The following is a 20,094-nucleotide window of genomic DNA, read 5'->3' as shown; positions in this document are numbered from 1 at the left end:
TTCTGTAAATGTGGAGCATTGAGAAGAAAAAGTAGCATACACATTTCACAGCGATGATAGTCACTTTTATAAGCCCAAAGGGCCATTGAAACATAAATGTTAAAGGACTCAATTGACCCAATGAGAAAATTAGTACACATAAGTAAAAGCAAATTTAAAAGCAGAGCCAATTCCTGGATTTCAAGGGGAACTGCATTATTTGGTGAGAGGCAGGCACAACAATGCACCAACCCTGCATCATAATGCAGAGCAGTGCACTGGTTCCATTGATTTTGTCCATTAGTATATGTATGTGTCTCTCTATCTCTTACTCTTATTATTTCTGGAAGACTGTCACAGGCTTGAAGTTTGAGGGGGGGGGAGGGGAGGGGAGTTATTGCTCCCATGAATTTCAAGCAAAGAGATGTTGAAGTTTCTTGGCAAACATTCTTGTCAGTACCCCTAGAGAATCCAGCTATTTACCCGTCCCCAACTGAATTTTTTTGCACTGCCTAGTTATGGTACAAATGACCTATTTTGGGCACAATATGGAATGGATGTTTAAATCAAAATACTAGAATTTTATTTAAATTTATTCACATTTAGATGGTAAGGAATCCTACAAACTGCACAAAGGTTCTATATCTATGCACATGTAAACCTACAGGCTAGTTGTTGGATTACAAGTGAATCTGGAGAGGACATACATACCAGACAGAGTATATATTAGATCCAATTTGATTACAAGCTAAATCTAAAACTGCTACATTTCAGTGTCTAAGAATGGCATTCGGGGTAGAAAGCTGACAAGTACATGTGAGAATTGCTCAAATGAAGATATATTTCTATTATTAAATCTCTAATTTTTCTCATCTCGGATAGGTACAAATATTCAAATGTTTTTATTGTCTTAGTACATAGTAATGAAGGAAAAATAATCTTCAACTAGCTTTTCCTGTTGCACTAAGTTTCATTGGCTAGCACCGTAATGTAGAGAAAAATGCAATGTAGCACACAAGGTTTGTAGATTGATGAGATCTCTTGTTTTAAATTATCTTGGTTTAAAAAGATGAACTCTCGGGAACTGTAGTAGCCCCTGAGGTTCATGTTTATGCCATGCTTTGAAAAATAAAGAATAGCATGCTACAGTAGGTAGTTTTAGAAGAGGAATGATCATTGGTTACCAAAATGTAAAAGGCAAAGGGAAAGTCACCATCCCTCTGTGATGCTCTTGCCAAGAGCCATGGGTCTAAGAGTACCTTAGCTGTACCAACATCCCCCCTTCCCCTGTAACACAAAATTAATAAAAAGGGACTATAGTACTGTGATCCAATAGGACACAAAGTGTGTTGTTTTACCATTCTAGCCACTCACAGATAACAATGTAGTACAAGTGTTGTTTCAGGGAAATGAAAGGTTTCCATTTGATTTTGATATTAAGTGGGAGTTGATGAAAATTTCAAGTCTGTGAAAAGGTTGTCAGACTGATCTATGCAATGTTTGAACATATTAATAAAACAAGTATATGTATTGCTCATAGAAACAATGTTCATTTGGTACAATAACTCTCAGTATTCTTTCTGTAATTTAAAAAAACATGGGCAACATGTTTAAATAGTCAAGGACAGTATTCATCTTTCAAGCCATGAAGCTGTTTTATTTTTTTCCCTGTAAACAGTTCCACTGTTCCTTAGGATGTATGTTGTTGTTGTTGTTGTTGCTGTGACTCCTCATGTTGTTGTTGTTGTTGTTGTTGATCTTCTGTGTGTCCTTCTACTGCTGCTCCTGCTATTTGCTATTAGTCAAAGAAAACAAACAAAGTTAAATAAAGGAAATCTTGGTGTAGTGGAAGTTTAACAAATCATTAGGCCTACACTGTGCAATGAACTATGCAATATCAACATCAACAAGTAATCCTTACTACTGAACTATCGTTCAAAGCCAAATAACCACAAATTGCAACACACATGTCCTTTCTGGATTACTCTTTTTTCAGCCTGTCGATGGCATTCTTTCCAGAATTTTTATAACAATTAACCTTAAGCAATTCTACAGTAATCACCCTCTTCCTGCCCCCAATAAACCTCTAGGCTGTCATTATGCCCCAGGCACAAGCTACTTTGTCAGTCTCTGAGGATTTATTTCATGACCTTCTTTACCATTTATTACAGGAATACACTTAGACCAGACAATAATACTTGGCCAAATTTTCAGCATACAAAGACATTAAAACAGCAGTGTTAGTTTTATTAATTTACTAACAACATGAAAAGGTACAGTTTTTGCAAAGAATTTAAAGTTCTCCTTGGATAATTAATTCTCTCTGACTTGAGTGCCCAAACTTCATCAAAACTCTCCTGTTTTTCATACAGGCAAACAAAAACACTTATTTATTAAGTAAAACACTAACCTTAGCTAGGTCACCAGCTGTGTTGCCTTCTGCAGCTCCTTGATCATGAGTAGCCATCCTTGCTTTCTCCTCCTCCTGCAGTTGTTTCTCAAACTCTGCTAACTCCTCATCAGTATATGGGTGTTCCTCTTCAACACTTTTCCACCCTTCATCTTTGTCAAATTCATCCCCTTTACTTGCTGTCAGGAACTCATCAATTGAAACAAAACCATCTTTATCCTTATCAATCTGAAATTGGTTTCAGAAAATGACACAATGTTAGAGTAAGATGGATGAAGATAAAATACACACTCTTTGTACTCACCATATTAGAGTATGTAAACAGCCTTAAATTATTGAACATTTATGCATATCTTTGTATAGCATTTTTTTATAAAAGCAACACCCAGCTTTTCTGCGTTCACATGGCCTCATCAATCACTGAGATTCAAAGAGTATATCCATTCATTGCCAATAAAAAAAAGAACGACAGCTGTAGAACTGGAACTGTATTTTAAGAATAGGAACATAGATATAGGGGCAATTTCAAATGAGTTCAAAGTTATCCACACCTAAATTTGTTTTACTTCACTTGACTGGTGACTTGTTCAAAAAACTTGCACCACTTTTTCAGTAAATCAGGTGGAAAACTAAAAACAATTGCAAATTAATCACTCTGATATCCCTTGAATTTGAGAAAATTAAAAAACACATTTGAGATAATTTCTAGACTCCATAAAAAAAAAGATAAGAAAATAATCTGATTACCAAAAAAAAAGGAAAAATATTTCCTAGCTTGTTACCTCACTCATGACATGTTCCCTCATTCTTGAAATCTCTTCATCTCGTTCTTGAGGATCATAGTCTTCATCCTTCTCATCAAAGAGTTTGTCAACCTAAGTTGAATATAAGCACAGAATCCCACATGAAGTATACCGACATTTAAATTCACCCTATACCTGAGTAATACTTCATCCCTGCTATCTCTGTGTTTCAAACCTTGTGGTAACTGAGGTTTTCAATCATTTAATACTGGCAGGAGTAATACATATCATCAAATCAGTAGTCAAAATTAAAATTACTTAATAGTGCTTTGGCCAAGGCTTTCAAGAATTTAAAATATATCTGTTTTCCTTTGAGTCTGGCAAAATATTTTAAACTATGCATATATCTCTGCATGGAAGGTAATTAACTTACTAAAATGTATATCTAAATAAGAGTTAATTCCTCACGTAATCAAAGTGATACAAAATTCTCAAACATGATTGGTCATCACCAGCCTGATGCAATTAGACATTGTAATGGGACAGTTAAAGGGACAGTCAACAGGTCATGCTTGCATAAGTGGACAGAACATATCATGTATGCGTGCTGTTGTAGCGCCTTTTGCCAAGTTAACTGATTTTTTTTTATAACACATGACTGATCTCTTGTTTCTTTCTCAAATTTTGTCATAGTTTTGGTTAATTGGTAACATCCAATTCAGTCCGTAACCATAATTGTGATAAAGAAATCTGACACCTGCTCCGCGGTCATCCAATTTTGGTAATCACTTGTATGATAACAGACCGAATTAGACTCCACTTAGTCCTTTCACCATCATGTAGAAATTAAGAATGTTGGAGGCATCATCCCAGTGATTCAAATATTGGTTCTTACTGTTTCAAACAATATGCTTATATATGGCATTAAGCAATGTAAGACAACTCTCACCTCTTTAACAAAAAGAGCCTCCAACTCTCCCGTGTCCAGGTAGTTATCACCATTTGTATCTGGGAAAGAGCATGCAGGTATCAGAATGAATAAAACAATTGTTCATGAAGTTGTTTATGTATTGGTTTGGGAGAAACTTTCTTTTCAACAGACTTGAAGAAATTATAAGAGTTTTTTAGTATTACCACCCCATTTTTTTGTACAAAACAAACACATTCAAGTATATTAATTTTTTAAACTTTAAGTCATATTAATGTTCAATAAATTGAAGTTAATATAATACAAGTTTTAATCTTAAAAAGAAGAGTGCACAGTGCCGACACTAATTGGGTGGTCTCTGATAACCAAAAATAATTAGAGAAAACTTGATACAGATTTAGGAGGCCCCACTGTCCTACATCAATCATCACACAAACTTTGCAACCAACTAAGGTCTAGCAAGACCTTGTCATTCCATTTCAGCAAACTCACTTTTTAACACTTACCATGAAGCTTGAAAAATGTTCTTGGTTCAAAGTCCTTTGCATCAAGACCATCAGTTTCCTCCCAAACTTGCTCCAGTTGAGCTTTACTTCCCTAAAAAAACATCTAATATTTATATTGCTTTTACACCACTGGACTTCAGATTTCTGCAAATGTGACCACCAAGAGGCAGACCCATTAAAATTTGGTGTTTTCTTGTAATATTAGATTAGCCAAGAAGGAGATACATTACACTGATGGTTAACAAGTAGGACTCTGGATCACAAAGTCCAGGCCTAAGATTTTGTTAAGTTGTTACAAGAGTCCCTTCCTCTTTTAATGCCTGAAATGTTCACTTACTGGGTGATGGAGATTCTTGGATGCATTAAGATGTTTCTGCCTCAATGCCTCATATCTTTCTTCTTCTGCTTTGCGTGCCTTTTCATCCAGCTCCTTTAAATGTTCCTTCCTTTTGTGTTCCTTCTCCATTTCATGCTTCTTAAATTCATCTCTGCGCTGCTGATCTTGTTTATCCATCTCTTCATGGTGCTGTTAAACAACAACAGTTATGTCCTTGAATCAATTACTCATGCTTCATGATAATTATCAGAGACAGGGAAAATTTCCCTAACCAACTATTAAGATTGATGTTAGCACCAACAAACTTGAGAAAAATATCAGATAAGTGTGTGAATTTTGGATTATTTGACTTATACATCACTTGAGTATTGGTTCATGTTCAGCATGCCTATATCAGGGTATAGATGCACATATATGGGAAGTCTGGAATGTATGAGAGAAGTGTAGTTACTGTTACTAGAAACTCCCATCTTTATTCCAAGCAATTGACCAGATATTGGTCATTGTTTGATTTCAAGTTGTCAGTTGAAATATTTTTTTTGAGTTAATCAGAGAAAACGGGAAGACAAAGTACTCTCAAAGGTGACAACACAAGGAAGGATTTTGATGATTCAAAATCAGAAAGAATTATTAACATGTAGAGAACCGGTGGAGAGAAGAGTTCTTGATCAACTGTTTCTATTTTTTTTCCCAAAACTTGAGATCTGTGATACATGTACGGTCGGAAAGACCGTCAACATCTCTTGTAACAACCTCAGCTTTTGATAAACTCCAATTACTTTTAATGATCTTAAATGACCGTGTAATCATCTGAAAACAAATGTATGACTTTGTCTGACTAAGGAAATTCCTCACTGTTATTGGTACCAGCCAACAATAACAAATCATATTTTAGAAAGTAACTGAAAAACGTCAAGAAAAATGTAAAGTCGTGATTTCCTTTCATTAGAAATATCATACATTCTGAAAGCGGCTAAAGCTTGTTTACGCGTGAAATTCTGTTTCAATATTTCATCAAAGTTTACAAACACAGCTTTCAAAAATTTCTCCGCTTCTTTGTAAAGAGATCATAAAATGTTTGGACGCCGTACAAATTTCTGATAACTTCGACTTACCTTCAATAAGAGCTTTTTAAAGTCTTCAGGGCCAAAGAAATTGGGGTTTTCGTCATCGAACACAGGATTCCAATACTCTCTTTCCTTCAGACCATTTAAATGATCATTCATTTGTCGTCTGATCATTCGCTGCCTCTCCACTTCCTGTCGCTTCAACTCATCTAATTTGGTCCTTACATCATGTTTCACTAGATCTAAATCTTCTGCAACCTGACCAGTTCTTAGTTCATCCTCAGACGCGTTGAGCAGTCTTTTAACATAGTCATCATCTTTTTCTAAAATTTCAATAACTTGTTTTAAATATCTGGCATATTCTGGATCGCCTTTCCCCTCCGCTGGAGTGTCTGGTTTCTTTGCATCTTTTCTGACGACCGGCGGAGCCACGCAAAGAACTGCCAATGTAATCAGAACGCCACATACAAGCACCCACTTTTGACGCATTTCTGATATATCAAATTAATAACAAATTGTGTTTCTACTCCAAGGAGATCAAATGAATGTCGAAAAAATTATTCAGAGAAAACAATTCATCTAAGAAGGTTCGATTAATCCTGAAACGTGGCACAATGAACACTGAGCTGCTCTGTCACATGGACAGCTGTCTAAAGGCTCGCACCAGCATTCGAACACCTGACGACCTCGGCCTACCTCGGCCGTGATCAACTGCTGGGAGATTGAAGTCTAAGGAAAACAAACAGTCGGACTGAGATTTTACTTCCCACTTTCTGGTTCGCTGCGCGCTAATTTCAGCTCATATAGTGTTAATAAATTCGTATTGGCAGCTCTTCCCAAACTAAAACTTAAAGAGCCAGTGCGGTCAGTGCCTCCTTCACAGTTTGGTCTCGTCACGCAATGCGCTCTCTCTTCAAAGTGGGGAAGGGCGCGCGTTGCGTGACGAGACAAAACAACGGAGTTATTGGAGGATTTTAGAATTCCTCTCACCCGTGGAGGAACTGAGCCATGCATGTGCCAACACATTTCAGGTGATTTCAATTCTTCTAGAGAACAATTCCCAAGGGTAAGATATCACAGTTTACCGGCTTTCCACAAATATATAGAACTACAGAATGCGTGAAAAGATGGCGTGAAAAATGTTTTTTTTCTGTTCGACCAATCATAAAGGAGTTTCGATATGGGTCTTTGGAGGAAATAATTTTAATTAAGGTGTGTCATATACTTCGAGCAGTAGTGCTGTGTCGTTGTTGTGTTGAGATTTCAAGCTCTCTCTAATCATGTCTGGCCTAGTAAAAGCTAAGAAGTACGATTGGAAGGACAGCAACTTGGCCTTGTTTGGCTCTGATCTGGAGAAAAATGTGAGGGAGCTAAAAATTTTGCCAAATCGCTGCACGAACGTGCTGTCATTATCAAATATGATTTAATCACCATCTCTGCAAATGTTTTGCGGAATCAATTAGTATGTTGTAGGTATCTTTTGCTTTTCTCAACATTATGCTTACCATTATCGTAAAGGTGAAGAAAGCATCAGCTGCTACGGAGAAGGCCTGGGAAGGCGCTGGAGAGAAGCCTGGCTTGGAAATTTGGCGTATCGTCAAGTTCAAGGTAAATAAACGCTTTGAAGCAGAGATAAAAGTTATGTATATCTCGAAATTTATCCTTCAAGAAACAGTTAAATTAGTTGAAACGTTGGTAGATCAGTTTTCAGGAATTCGGAAAGTTAAGTTCCAAAAATTTATCTTGATCTGAAGACCCAAAGAGACAAACAGATAAGAAATTTGAAGAAATGTTTGGTAAATTAAGTCCCTCACGAAGTAAAAATTTTGTTCTGGAACGCTGCCGAAAGCTCGGTATGTACGTGGGCGTGTTAATAGACTGGGTGGGGTGACGTCTTGCACTGAACCAGTAAACAGCCACAAAGTACAATATTTCAGGACTGTTGCACGGTTATGCTCATATTGTTTACTAAACAGAATTTTATTAATGTTCCTGATTTTTAATTACTTAAACGTTATGAATTGTAGTTTCAGGTTTGAGAGAAAATGGTTTGTTTTGGTTGTTTTCACTTTTCAATGAGCATAAACTATATAATGCAAATTAGAAGAAAAAGGAAGAGTTACTTGAGCATAACTTTGCAAAGTGAGTGTTAAAGACCGATGTGGAATGGGCGGTGGCAATGCATGGATGGGTGTTTCAAGAGGGTGCTGGGAAGTGATGAGTTTGTTCCCTGTGCTATATTGTAGTGCAGTGCAATCCTGAATTTTTAAAAATGGTACAGGGGACAATCCATTCAGGAGACAAACTTTGGTCCTTGAAAAATGTTCATATAATCTTTCTATCTATTGCCTTTATTGAAGGGACACCTCTATTTAACAGGAAGGGACAGTTTTTGGGGGTCAAAAGCTCTGTTTTAACCTCCATTCAGGGGACACCTTAGCCACTTAAAACATGGCTGACCGCAAAGATTGTGTACAGTAATCACAACAATGACAGCTTCCACAACAAGACTATACTGTCACAGTTGATGACAGATACAAATTGGTTTCCAAAGGTTAACAGTACAAATGAATTTGCCCCCCCCCCCCCCACACCCTGAGTCAAAGCACCAAGTTGAAAGTGAGTTTGAATTGTCAAAATATAGAAATTGTCTGCGCACCTCTTTCAATGGTGTTCCTGATGGCAGTTTAATGTGCATTTAAATAAACCTCTCTAGAGCCTCCACAACATGTCTAAAAACAGGTATTAAAAATTTTTACTCAAAAGGGAGGTGCAGATGTCAAATTGCTTAGAATTAATAAAAATGATAGTTATCATGCCCAGTGTTATGAAGAAGGTGCTTGGAATCAATCAATCAGATTTTGATGCTAGTTTGTTTCTTCATGCCAATTTTTTTATTTCAGTAACTTAGTTATTTGTCCTACATTAAATAGGAGATCAGAAAACTTGTCACACCTGGTTGGCTCATCCTTGCAGAAAAATTTAAATCCTAGCTGCCACATAAATGTTGAGTTACAATAGAGTTCTGCCTTGTAGATTCATCCCTGGTCATTGGGCTAACTTATCTCAGTATGAATAGACTCTTTCAATGTAAGCATTTTAAATATTCCAAAAATAATAGTCTTTGAAAAAATTCAACTTACAATTACTACTGTCAGTTAGAGGGTAATTGAGGGCTGCTGTTTAAACCAAAATGCCATGCTTCTACAGTTACTGTGAATTTATTGAAGTCACAATTAATCACACTGCACATGGTAGAAAACTAAAAATGAAGAAGTCAAGAACTGCATAAACATAATAACTGTACAGAAAGAGAGAGGAAAATGAAATTATGACCATCATAGTAATATGCCACCTCTGATAATGATGTCCAACTCCTAAAAGACTAAATATGCGGTATCTTGGTGGCATATTACTATTATAATGATAGTCATAATTTCCTTTTCCTCTCTCTTTCTGTACAGTCATCATGTTTATGCAGTTGTTGACTTTATGACTGAACATTCTGTTATATTGTTCTCCCCATATCTTTCTGCTGTCCACAATTACATCTGAAATTAATACAGAAACTATACTCAGATTTGTGAATAATGATCAAAAAATGTAAAATGTTCAAGCATGACTCGTGTGACATGTCATGATGAATTGTGTTTTAAAGGTCACTCACTGGCCTAAAGAGGATTATGGCAAATTCTATAATGGAGACAGCTACATTATTCTCAACACCTACAAGGACAAAGAAAGTGATGAGGTATGAAAACTGACATGAGGCAGTCATTCACTTTGGTAGGAAATGTAAGATTACCTGGATGCCTCATAAGTGTTACTTGCTATTTGTATTTTGAAGCTTTTGTATGATGTTCACTTCTGGATTGGCGCAGGATCCACCCAGGATGAATATGGAACAGCTGCTTATAAGACAGTTGAACTTGACACATTTGTAAGTTTGAGTTAATTTCTTTATATAAAATTACCGACAGTGAATTGATCAAAGAACAATTATAAACCCAAGTTATCTCTTGTAATTACATGTTTGCCATCCTTCCCTTTACTTGTGTTTATGTTGCCTGGGACTCAAAAAGGAATGATGCCAATTTTTTTAGGCATTGCCAGACAGCAAGTAAGGTATATAATGTTAATTGAACTTAGTGGAGTGCAATTTTGTCAGAAATCGTACAATATATATATTTTTCTTCTCTTTGTAGCTCAATGACAAGCCAATTCAGCATCGTGAAGTCCAGAATCATGAGTCAGACATATTTAAAAGTTACTTTCCACAGTTACAACTCCTAAATGGGGGGTATGTAAAGCTAATAACTAATTATCCCTAATTACTTACTATTTTTTAGACGAATTGATCTTTTTGCATTTCAAAACTTTTTTCTTTCATGATCCGCTTCATTATCCGATCCTTGATCCAGTCCAAGATTATATTCTGCCCAATCTTGGATTTAAATTAAAGAAAATTACAACAGCTGATGTCTAAAAATTTCAAAAGTCTTTGTTTCACTTCTTCCCAATAACAAAAACTGAAAGTATTGTTCCATTAATATAAAATATACATGCATCATCTATCACCAAAGAAAAGGGATCTATATATCATATCTATTTTCAAATTGCAATAAACCTTTTTAATTACAGGTGTATATAATATAACAAGTTAACAGGCTTCGAGCCAACAGAGACACCGCACCAGAAGGATCCAAAAGGATTCACAGTCCAAACCTCGATAAATAATAGAGGAAGTAATGCGGCACACGAGGACGGACAACTTCGAGCGAAGGAAGACATATACTCAATAAAAAATCTAAAAGTTTAATACAAAGCGTCTTGGTCCGTGATGAAGGTGACTCAGACTGAAACGTTTTGTATTAAACTTTTTAGATTTTTTATTGAGTATATTTCTTTCTTCGGTCAAAGTTGTCTGTCCTTGTGTGCCACATTACTTCTTCTATATATATTTATATACAAGAGACAGATTATAAGGAAATTAATTGCTCATTTGAACAAATTAAGACAACTATGATACATAGTTTTTACAAGCACTAAATGCAAGATCCCTTGTACTCAAACTACCTAGCAGAAAAGCTACTTCAACTTCCTTAAGTGCAGAACAATATAACAATTTATGAACATAATTAAAAAAACACTAGTTAATTAAAATAATATTGCTGACCCCAGTCAATACAAAGTAATATACGATTTTTCTTGAGGGTTTTTTTTTTCAGTCCTTCTCTGAACAGATAATGTTTATGATAACCATTATGATGCATGGCTATATTTTTCTGTAGGGCTGACTCTGGCTTTAGACGTGTTGGACCTAAAGAGTACAAGCCTCGCTTGTTGAAGTTTAATGATGAGGTAAACAAACTTCTGCAGATGTACTTTGTATTATGAAGACACAATTTTACAAAGAACTCTAACTTTAACTTAAGTTTGCTCTGTGACTGTGTGGTGAAGGTTTCAGTACCTCTCATCGGGCAGCATTGGATGCATATAAGGCCGTCCCATGTTGCAACTTTCTGGATTTGTTCTAAATAGCCCTGTGTTCAACTCCCTGGGTCAGTGCTATAAATAGCCATCTGGTTCACCACTTTATATTTGAGTAAGTGTTTGTCCCCTGGTTGCCTTTATTGGCCCTGAAAAGCATCATGTGGAGAATGTATTTAAGACTCTCTTCTTTTTTGTTCTGAATGAAACATGAGTTTGTGTTTAATGGCTGAAGAAGGTATTATTGAATTACCATTTATAGTAATGAGACTTAGTCAGCCTCTTTAAATTTGTATAATTTGTATAATATATAGTGCTTGAATATCCAGAGATGTACATGTTTTGAGTGGCCTTTGGATGATTTGTTTGAAGGGCAGAAACAAGGTCAAAATAACCGAGGTGGCATATTGTAAGGAAAGCATTACTCCAGACAATGTCTACGTCATTGACAATGGTGAAGAAGTTTATCAGGTAATTTACGTAATAGATACAATTGTTAGGGCAAAATAATGTTGATTTAATTGTATTGAGTATTCAATTATTTTAAAATTATATTATTTACTTGAAAGCACCTTGCCTTAATTGTTTTAGACTGGCAAGTTTTGAAATTGTTGAAATGAAAAAATTTGAACCACTGAGCACTGCAATATCTAGAGACAATGCTTAATGATTATAGGAGTGTTAGCTCTTCACTTTTACTCTAACAAAGGGCTGATGCTCAGTACATCAGCTTTATGAACTCCTTATGGAGGCCAATTTACATTAGAAACTCTGCTGATCACACAAAATTTTCTTGTACAGTTTGTAGTTTCCCAGAGGTTACAAAAAAGTTAAACAGGCTATGTACAAAATCTTTCTTTTTAAGTCATTTAAAGGGTAACAAGCAGGCAAGCCCCACCTTGCCTGCTCAAGTAGCAAATCAGAATACACGATTCATTTGCAGAGCTTTCCATCCTGGCCTACTTTTCTTGCAAACTTTAGGATTTTTAAGTGCATAAGCAAAGCTTATTTTGGTTAATTTATTCGATCAATACAGGAAGAAGTCTATTATACAAATGGTGTCACTTCATTGTTTTGCAGATAAATGGTTCAGGCAGTGACAAAGATGAGAGATTCAAAGCTGCCCAGTTTTGCCAGAATTTGAAGGTGAAAACTTAACAAAATGATATAAGGACTGATTATCAATAAAAGCTATCATCAATAACATAACTTGCATTTACTGCATTTTAGTGCCAAAACATGAGAGCAGATATGACATTCCCACAGTCAACATTACTCGTCTTGAAAGATATGGGGACATTGATGTGGGCAATAAAATATGATATCAGATATAGCAGATTCTGGAGAAATTCAACCCCAATGTCATCTCACTGCCAAGTAAAAGGAAATAATCATAACTAGAAATACAACAGCAGAGCTCTGATGGGTAGGGTTCCAATGCTTCAGTGGGCCAACAAATATCCATTATTCCCTGAAGCATTGTTCCAGAGTATGTAGTACTTTGATCCTTACAGTTTCGATGGATGGACATTGTTTTGCTAGTCAAAAGAAAAGACTTCAGTCCTAGGACTACAAAACGTAAACCACCTGTTGAGGAGAAAACATTTCATGTAAATTAGTTTTTTTTTTAAATTGTTGTAACTTTTATAAGAATAAGGCTCTAGAACACAGATCAGCTTTTTAATGAAATTTTATTGTTATGGCAGAGTGAAAGAGGCAAGGTAAAAGTGGAAACTAAAGGTGAGGTATATATATTTAATTGAAAAAAATTACAACTTGAGGGAACAATAAATGCAAGTTGACCTTCAAATCTGCAGAAAAAAAGGTCAGAAATGTCCACAAACAAAAAGGCTATCTCCACTTTTCTCTGGAAAATGTCGCAAGCAACCTATTTCAAGTTGCAGAAATGCAACTGCCATATGAAGGAAAGAAACTTTTGACACCTTAAAAGTAAAAAATGCTACTATTTGAAGTCACAAATTTTCATGTTGATCAAAAGCACATCTATACAACACTAAAATGCATTTTGTGTGGGATACAAACTATATACAAGTTTCTGGGTAGGACAAAACACTGACCTCAGGTCAACTGACCCCCCTTACTGACCCCCTCTTAAATTCACTGAAAATCGTGAATTGAAGCTAACAATAACAACCTAATGATACAAACTTACGATATTATAATACACTCACCTCTTAAATTCCAAAATGGCAGAAGATGGTCAATCTGTTTAATGCCTATAGTCTGCCATTGTCCAAACTTGTTTTACCACAATTGTTAGGTTCTCCTACACTCATAAACGAGTGGCAAATGTGTGGAAACATTGTGTACTGGGTTGTATGTGTTTCCATTGAAAAGGATTGTTTTTCTTCAACCAAAGCGCGAGAAACCGGAAGTTTGAAGTGTTTTGGTAGTACCAGGTCATGCTCTAATTCCCAATACCAATTGTCTTCAATCTCATCCCCAGGGTATTCTTGTTTTCTAATATATGGCGATGTCTTTTCCTTCGTTTGTTAAAAATTGCGTATTACCTTGTAAGTCTATTAGTCATGACCATTTATCTTATTATATCATAATTTTGTATAGTTAGGTTGTTATCGTTAGCTTTAATTCATGATTTCCAGTGAATTTAAGAGGGGGTCAGTAAGGGGGGTCAGTTGGCCCGGGGTCAGTGTTTTGTCCTAGCCCCAAGTTTCTTATAACATATGTTAGTGAATCAAGCATTGGATGTTATCCTTAAGTAGCATGGTGTTATAAAGTCAGACATGTAAATCAAATGAGGCCAGGTATGCTACAATAATTTAGTTTTCTAAGTTTTCATCGATCTACAGCATCATCCCTGATGATCCCGTAGATCGGCAAAATTTCAGAAAAACTAAATTATCATAGCAAATACTTGGCCTCACTTAATTTACATGTCTGACTTTACATGTTAGTGAAAATGCAAAAAATTCAAGTTAATTGAAGTTAAGAGAGAAAACCAAATTAAAGCAGTTGTACACCAGTTTGAATTTAGTTACCGGTAATTATACACAGAGATCAAAGTACTTTTAATTAATAATAACTTAACAACAATGAACTATGAATACTGCTTAATTTTGCATACTTGTTTTTTTTATTATAGAGGGAGGCTTTGGAGGACTTCCCTCTGGTGATCCAGATACTGAGGTTAAAGCTTAGTCTGATAAGAATATTGCAAAATCAGCTGAAGTTTTATATTCTACCTGTCTCTTTGTGAAATTATAGTCTTAAACATAACCATTACAATTTACTCAAATGTGATTACTGCATCAGGTGCTTTTTTTTTTTCACTTATTATTCTGCAGAGTTGTAATCAGACAGTTGGCTATAATCGGACACCTATAATCTGGGGAATTTCCAAAATGAAGGAATTTTTTACTTTAGACATTGTCTCTACTGGAAATATTTCCTCCTTTTTTTTCCTTTTTTCTTTCTGAAATTGCAATGGTTATAATTAATTGGTAACAGAACTTTGTGTCATCCAATTCAGTCTGTAATCATACTCATGATTAACAAATCGGACTCCTGCTTGACAGTCGTTTGATTTCGTTAATCACTTGTTGATTACCAACTGAATTGGACTCTGCTTGGTCCTATTACCATTACAAATATGGTCGATTATCCAGATTTTTCAACTTTTTATAAACATAATATGAATTTCTTTATGGATCATTGGCTTGGTATGTTAGAGTAGGAGAAATAAATCAGACGAACATGGTTCTTTCACTCAGCAGCGAGGCCTCATCGGAAAGAAAATCCTGAAGTTTTGAGAAATTTTATTGAGAAATTTCTGAGACCATCCCCCTAAGAAAGTGTTTAATGTAATAACATTAGCATGATAGTAGCAATTGCTATGTCACACCTATTATTTCAAACTTCAATCCTTTGGTCAACACATGTGTGAACTTGGTCTGTCTGTTAAGAGTGAACTTGGTCTGACTGTTAAGAGTGATGGTTGGTTTTTGAGGGCTTTATATATAGTCAGCAGGTGTTTGGGAAAACTGTTTCCAGCCATTTTAACTGAAAATAATGCTTTTTACCGCAAAGACAGTAACATTTAGTTTTGGAATTGTCATGATCTGCATTTTAGTGTTTTCTTTTTGTATTATTATCACCAATCTTAATGCTCATTATATTGATAGGATCCAGTAGACGATGATTTTGAACCCACCATTAAGAAAATAAGTGATGCCAGTGGTCATCTGGAACTTTCTGATACTTCTGGGTTCAGCAAGTCAGTGCTGGACAGCAAAGATGGTGAGACTAAACTCCATCCTCATCCCCACCCCCCCCCCCTAGCACAAAAAAAAATAGGAGTGAAGTCAACTTGTTTACAGTACTGTAACAATCTTGGTGCCATGACAAGGGAACGTATTACCTCTTACTGCATTGGCTTGGGTTAGATATTCAACCAGGGTTCACCTGTGCTTCAAGTTTGTAGTTTCTCTCTCCCTCACAAAATCAACACTCCTAATTCCCATTTCTACCCAGAAACAATTGCTGTATTTAAGTAATGTCTCATAATTATTATTTTAGTTTCAAGTTTTTTTTTTTTTGTTGTTTTCCCCTTTCATTTTGAATTTGACTTGACCGTCTTAGTGTACTGCTCAAGTTTCAAAAAAGAATTGTTGATTTCTTTTGAAAGTAAAACTGGTGACAGTATGTTACATTTGTTTGTTCATTTGCCTGCAGTGTTTATTGTAGACAATGGCAAAGAATGTTTTGTCTGGGTTGGAAAAGAGGCCAGTGTTGATGAGCGGCTTAAAGCAATGCAGTATGCACATGTAAGTAGGTTTTCTTATCCAATTAAAACTTCCTATATTTTTGACTTCATATGTTCATGAAGTGTGTGTGTGTCTGTCTGTCTGTAGGAGGGATGCTTGCATGCCAGCATGCACTTGCCAAATTGATGAAGTTTGAGTGAGTGCCGGCATGCAACCACCTACTTGATAAAGTGCACTTGAACCATCAACCCATACATATTACCTCAATTGGGTCCGTGTTTCGTGCACCTGACTAAAGAGGACCAGCAGGCCCTTTCAAAATAGTTCTGTCATTTAATTAATTATACAGCTCCACGAGTGTGCAACACTCTGCGACTTGTGTGTGTGTGTGTATATATAACTAACTAACTGCAGACAGTACTGTTTCGGCCTTCTGGGCCTCATCAGTGCAGGGCTGATGCTAGGATTAGGGAAAACCGATATGGGTCCCCGAACGATCCTACACGTGTGGTATCGTCTAAGCCATGCATAAAAGTAGAGCGTAATATTTGTTGATCTTAGAAAAATACAACTTTTACGCTTTAATCCCTACAAGCCTGTTTCGTGATTGCTCACTTATCAGGGGATTTATTTGATGAGTGAGCAAACACGAAACAGGCGTGTAGCGATGAAAGCGTAGTTGTTGTATTTTTCTAACTCATTAGCTTATCAGCTGCCAAGTCACTTACTTTTAAATTCATTTGTTCATTTCATTTGATTTGTCTCGCTCTGTCGATTTTGGAGATTGATTAAAGGGCAGCTTTTATCTAGCCATGTCAAACACCCTTGCTGTTTAATCGGACAGTAACCCACAAATCAGCTGATACACGACGATAACTTCGACTTTAGAGAGAGGTGGTGCTAGAAAAATATTTGGAGCACCAACTCTAACTTTGTTTTCCAAGTTCGTTGCATGTTGCTTTTAGTAGTTTATGTGGGTCGGTAACTGTTGTTTCTACACTTTCTTCGGCTAGATGAGGTGAAACGTAAAAAATCAGGATTGCCCAATAACCTAGTCTCCTTCGCAGCCGTTGTTTGGGCTCGTCACGCAACGCTCCCTCCCCCATGTTGGTGGAGGAGGGAGCGTTGCGTGACGAGCTCAAACAACGGCTGCGAAGGAGACTACCAATAATCTGATGTTAACTTATATTTTGCCCAGGGCTACTTGATGGCGAGCAAACATCCCCTCATTCCAGTATCTGTTGTGAAAGAGGGCCAAAAATGTCCAAGATTTGATGCTTTGTTCTGAAGTGGCAAGGTAAGTCGGAATATACGTCAATGTTGAAACAATGCTTCGGGCGTTATTCATTCATTGATTGTTTGTTTGCATGTTTTTAGAGTTGCGTGGCCCCTTTAACCCGTGGGACATATGCCCTACAAAGACGGGGAGGGGGGACGGGGAAATGGTCAAGTATCCTGTATCCTATTGCTTTTTTGCCTAAATATGCCTTTTTGCGAAATTTTGATTGTCGAAGCTGAGAAAGCATCATTCATTATCATATTGAAAACAAAACCTCATTAAAATTAACTTCCAATGCACTTTAAAAGACGCCTACTACAAAACTAGTTTCGTCCACAGACCTCTCCAGTTGTATCATAGTTATGGTTGTATAAATATCCCGTATTCCGTTAATTTCGTTGGTTTTTATCCCTATAATTCCAGTTCGATTTTCTCCAATTTTTATCTTTGATATCTTGTATCCTGTTAATTTTCGCCTCAAGTATCTCGTATTCCGATAACCCCTAATAGGGGCCTCAATCTCTAAGCAATGACTTTTGAGGAATTTAAACCACTATTCATTGTTGGATCGTGAAGAACATCGGCATCAGCATATGCTACTCTTTTCTTTGTTCGTTTGTTTGTAATATAAAATGCACTGAAGGATGCATTTCTTCAGCGTTTCTTTTCGCCTGCACACATATAAGGTCGACTCTTATTCGCTTATTAGCAGATCCTGCTGTTGGTTATATAGCTCAGTCGATTGGTTCTTTGGCGTCGCAAGAGGCAAATTAAAACAAACCAAAATTCTTGGGTTCGAAGTGAGCTGTTGAATTTGTCTGGTATTCAATGCAGTAGCATTAATGCGATATCCTTTGAGTATCGTTAAACCAAAAAACCAAATTGACCACAATGGCCAGTCAGAGTAAAGGAAAACTTGATGAAGGCAATAATAATTGACAGTAATAAACAAAAATCATCCTTCCGGCGCACTGTCTGGTATTTTCAACTGGGTGGCGCAATATTTTAGAAGCAATCACAGAGTTTATTGAAAAAAAAAAAACCCAACACATTGGAAAGCTTACTAACGACACTTGAGGGATATTTACTCTATCCCTTCATTGTCGTATCTTTTTCCCTTGATTTCAAGTTATTTATAAGTGCTTTATCTGTTTCATCTTCAGCAGACTTTCAAGGACTTAATGGCAGCCAAACTATCGCAGAATATGTTCATGGATTGCATCTTTTCTAATTAAAAAGTGAATGCGAGAGTTTTCGTAAGTTTTATAGTTTTTGGGTAATTTTGTATTAAATCCTCATTTTGTTGAAATGACCTTAACTGCCGTTAGAAAGCTACATTGTATTCCATAAGTGTAGCTGTGGGCTTTTCGGTGATTTATTGCTGTCAACTACTTTGTGTAAAGTGGTATTTAGAAACGAAATAAAATTACAGTGTGGGCTGAAGTCTTGTAGTGCATTAACGAAACTTAATTTTTCTCCCTGACGGTTCAGACGTGACAAGGAAAAAAGTTATTCCGGTCTCTTAGCCGTAACTACAACGTTATGGGATAGACGGCTCTCTACTACTGTGGATTAGAAATTTTTTGACGAATAGAAGGCAGCGTGTAGTGTTAAGGGGCAATTGTTCAGACTGGTCACCCGTGATTTCAGGTGTGCCTCAAGGAACAGTACTCGGCCCAATCCTATTCATTATTTATATAAATGATATTTCGGCAAACATTGCATCAACCGTGAAAATCTACGCTGATGATACTAAAATCTATCGCAAGATCATGGAGCCTGATAAGGATATACCAGCCTTACAGCTGGACTTGAACAAATTAAGCGATTGGGCTAACAAGTGGCAGTTGCGCTTTAATCCTGAAAAATGTGAAGTTATGCGTGTAACGCACAGTAGAGACAGATCCAAGCCTAGTTATTCCCTTGGTACGCAACTAAAATCTGTCGACAGCGCCAAGGACCTAGGGGTCACAATAAACTACGATCTATCTTGGGGTAAACACGTTTCCTACATAGTAAACAAGGCGAACAAAGTGTTGGGTATAATTAGGCGATCACTTGGAAACGATAACCGCTATGCGTTTTCCTGCCTCTTTAAGTCGTTAGTAAGACCTATACTCGAATACGCTGTCCCCGTCTGGAGCCCCTACCAAAAAAAGGATATCGAATCCTTGGAAAAAGTCCAAAGAAGGGCATCTCGGTTGGCATTAAAGCAAAAACGCGGAGAAATGAGCTATGAAGACCGCTGCCGCCTACTGAATTGGCAAACTTTGGAGAAACGAAGAGAGTTTTTATCTCTGATCCAGTGCTACAAGATAGTTCTGGAAATAGATAGTCTTCATTTTTCGGACTTTTTTGAACTTACTAAATGTAATCGAACTAGAGCCAATCACGATTATAAGCTCTACGTAAAAATAGCTATCGTAAATTGCTACAAATTTTCTTTTTTTGTACGGATCGTTAATATGTGGAATAATTTGCCTAAAGATATCGTACACGCAGGATCATTGACTTTATTTCGTAACAGACTAAAGATTTACATGAATATTGATTGAGATGATGGTAAACAGTTTTTAATTATCTGTATATAATGTTTTGATCTTTTATTCG

The 20,094-nt window shown here is 36.5% G+C and overlaps 2 protein-coding genes across 3 annotated transcripts; one reads left to right on the top strand and one right to left on the bottom strand.

The window, feature by feature from the left end:
* Positions 1–539: 539 nt before the first annotated feature.
* On the bottom strand, positions 540–6,608 carry LOC111321877 (nucleobindin-2). Its single transcript, XM_022924866.2, has 7 exons — positions 6,019–6,608; positions 4,904–5,092; positions 4,567–4,657; positions 4,082–4,140; positions 3,172–3,264; positions 2,390–2,617; positions 540–1,774 (listed from the first exon to the last, which is right to left on the bottom strand). Exons 1-7 carry the CDS (start codon positions 6,457–6,459, stop codon positions 1,670–1,672), a joined length of 1,206 nt encoding a protein of 401 aa, XP_022780601.1. The 5' UTR covers positions 6,460–6,608; the 3' UTR covers positions 540–1,669.
* Positions 6,609–7,168: 560 nt separating this feature from the next.
* LOC111321894 (gelsolin-like protein 2) lies at positions 7,169–18,927 on the top strand. Of its 2 annotated transcripts, none has more exons than XM_022924891.2 (14): positions 7,169–7,331; positions 7,489–7,578; positions 9,629–9,721; positions 9,818–9,910; positions 10,176–10,270; positions 11,262–11,331; positions 11,833–11,931; positions 12,541–12,606; positions 13,167–13,200; positions 14,585–14,628; positions 15,624–15,738; positions 16,174–16,265; positions 17,404–17,502; positions 18,651–18,927. In XM_022924891.2, exons 1-13 carry the CDS (start codon positions 7,251–7,253, stop codon positions 17,491–17,493), a joined length of 1,062 nt encoding a protein of 353 aa, XP_022780626.2. In that variant the 5' UTR covers positions 7,169–7,250; the 3' UTR covers positions 17,494–17,502; positions 18,651–18,927. The 2 variants fall into 2 exon arrangements, with proteins under 2 accessions (XP_022780626.2, XP_022780625.2); XM_022924890.2 differs by having other exon boundaries at positions 18,648–18,927.
* The last annotated feature ends 1,167 nt before the right edge of the window (positions 18,928–20,094 follow it).

The sequence above is a fragment of the Stylophora pistillata genome, chromosome 10 (genome assembly GCF_964205215.1).
Source record: "Stylophora pistillata chromosome 10, jaStyPist1.2, whole genome shotgun sequence".
Lineage (NCBI taxonomy): Eukaryota > Metazoa > Cnidaria > Anthozoa > Scleractinia > Pocilloporidae > Stylophora > Stylophora pistillata.
The sequence above is the reverse complement of the archived record's forward strand: the minus strand, read 5'-3'. Positions and strand labels throughout refer to the sequence as shown.

Excerpts from the sequence above, each read along its gene's own strand:
- LOC111321894 (XM_022924891.2), top strand. The coding sequence starts at position 7,251 with ATGTCTGGCCTAGTAAAAGCTAAGAAGTACGATTGGAAGGACAGCAAC. Across the intron at positions 7,579-9,628 it reads GGCGTATCGTCAAGTTCAAG|GTCACTCACTGGCCTAAAGA; the intron begins GTAAATAAACGC and ends TGTGTTTTAAAG. Across the intron at positions 11,932-12,540 it reads ATGGTGAAGAAGTTTATCAG|ATAAATGGTTCAGGCAGTGA; the intron begins GTAATTTACGTA and ends ATTGTTTTGCAG.
- LOC111321877 (XM_022924866.2), bottom strand. The coding sequence starts at position 6,459 with ATGCGTCAAAAGTGGGTGCTTGTATGTGGCGTTCTGATTACATTGGCA. Across the intron at positions 3,265-4,081 it reads AGGCTCTTTTTGTTAAAGAG|GTTGACAAACTCTTTGATGA; the intron begins GTGAGAGTTGTC and ends TATTCAACTTAG. Across the intron at positions 1,775-2,389 it reads CAGCTGGTGACCTAGCTAAG|CAAATAGCAGGAGCAGCAGT; the intron begins GTTAGTGTTTTA and ends TTTGACTAATAG.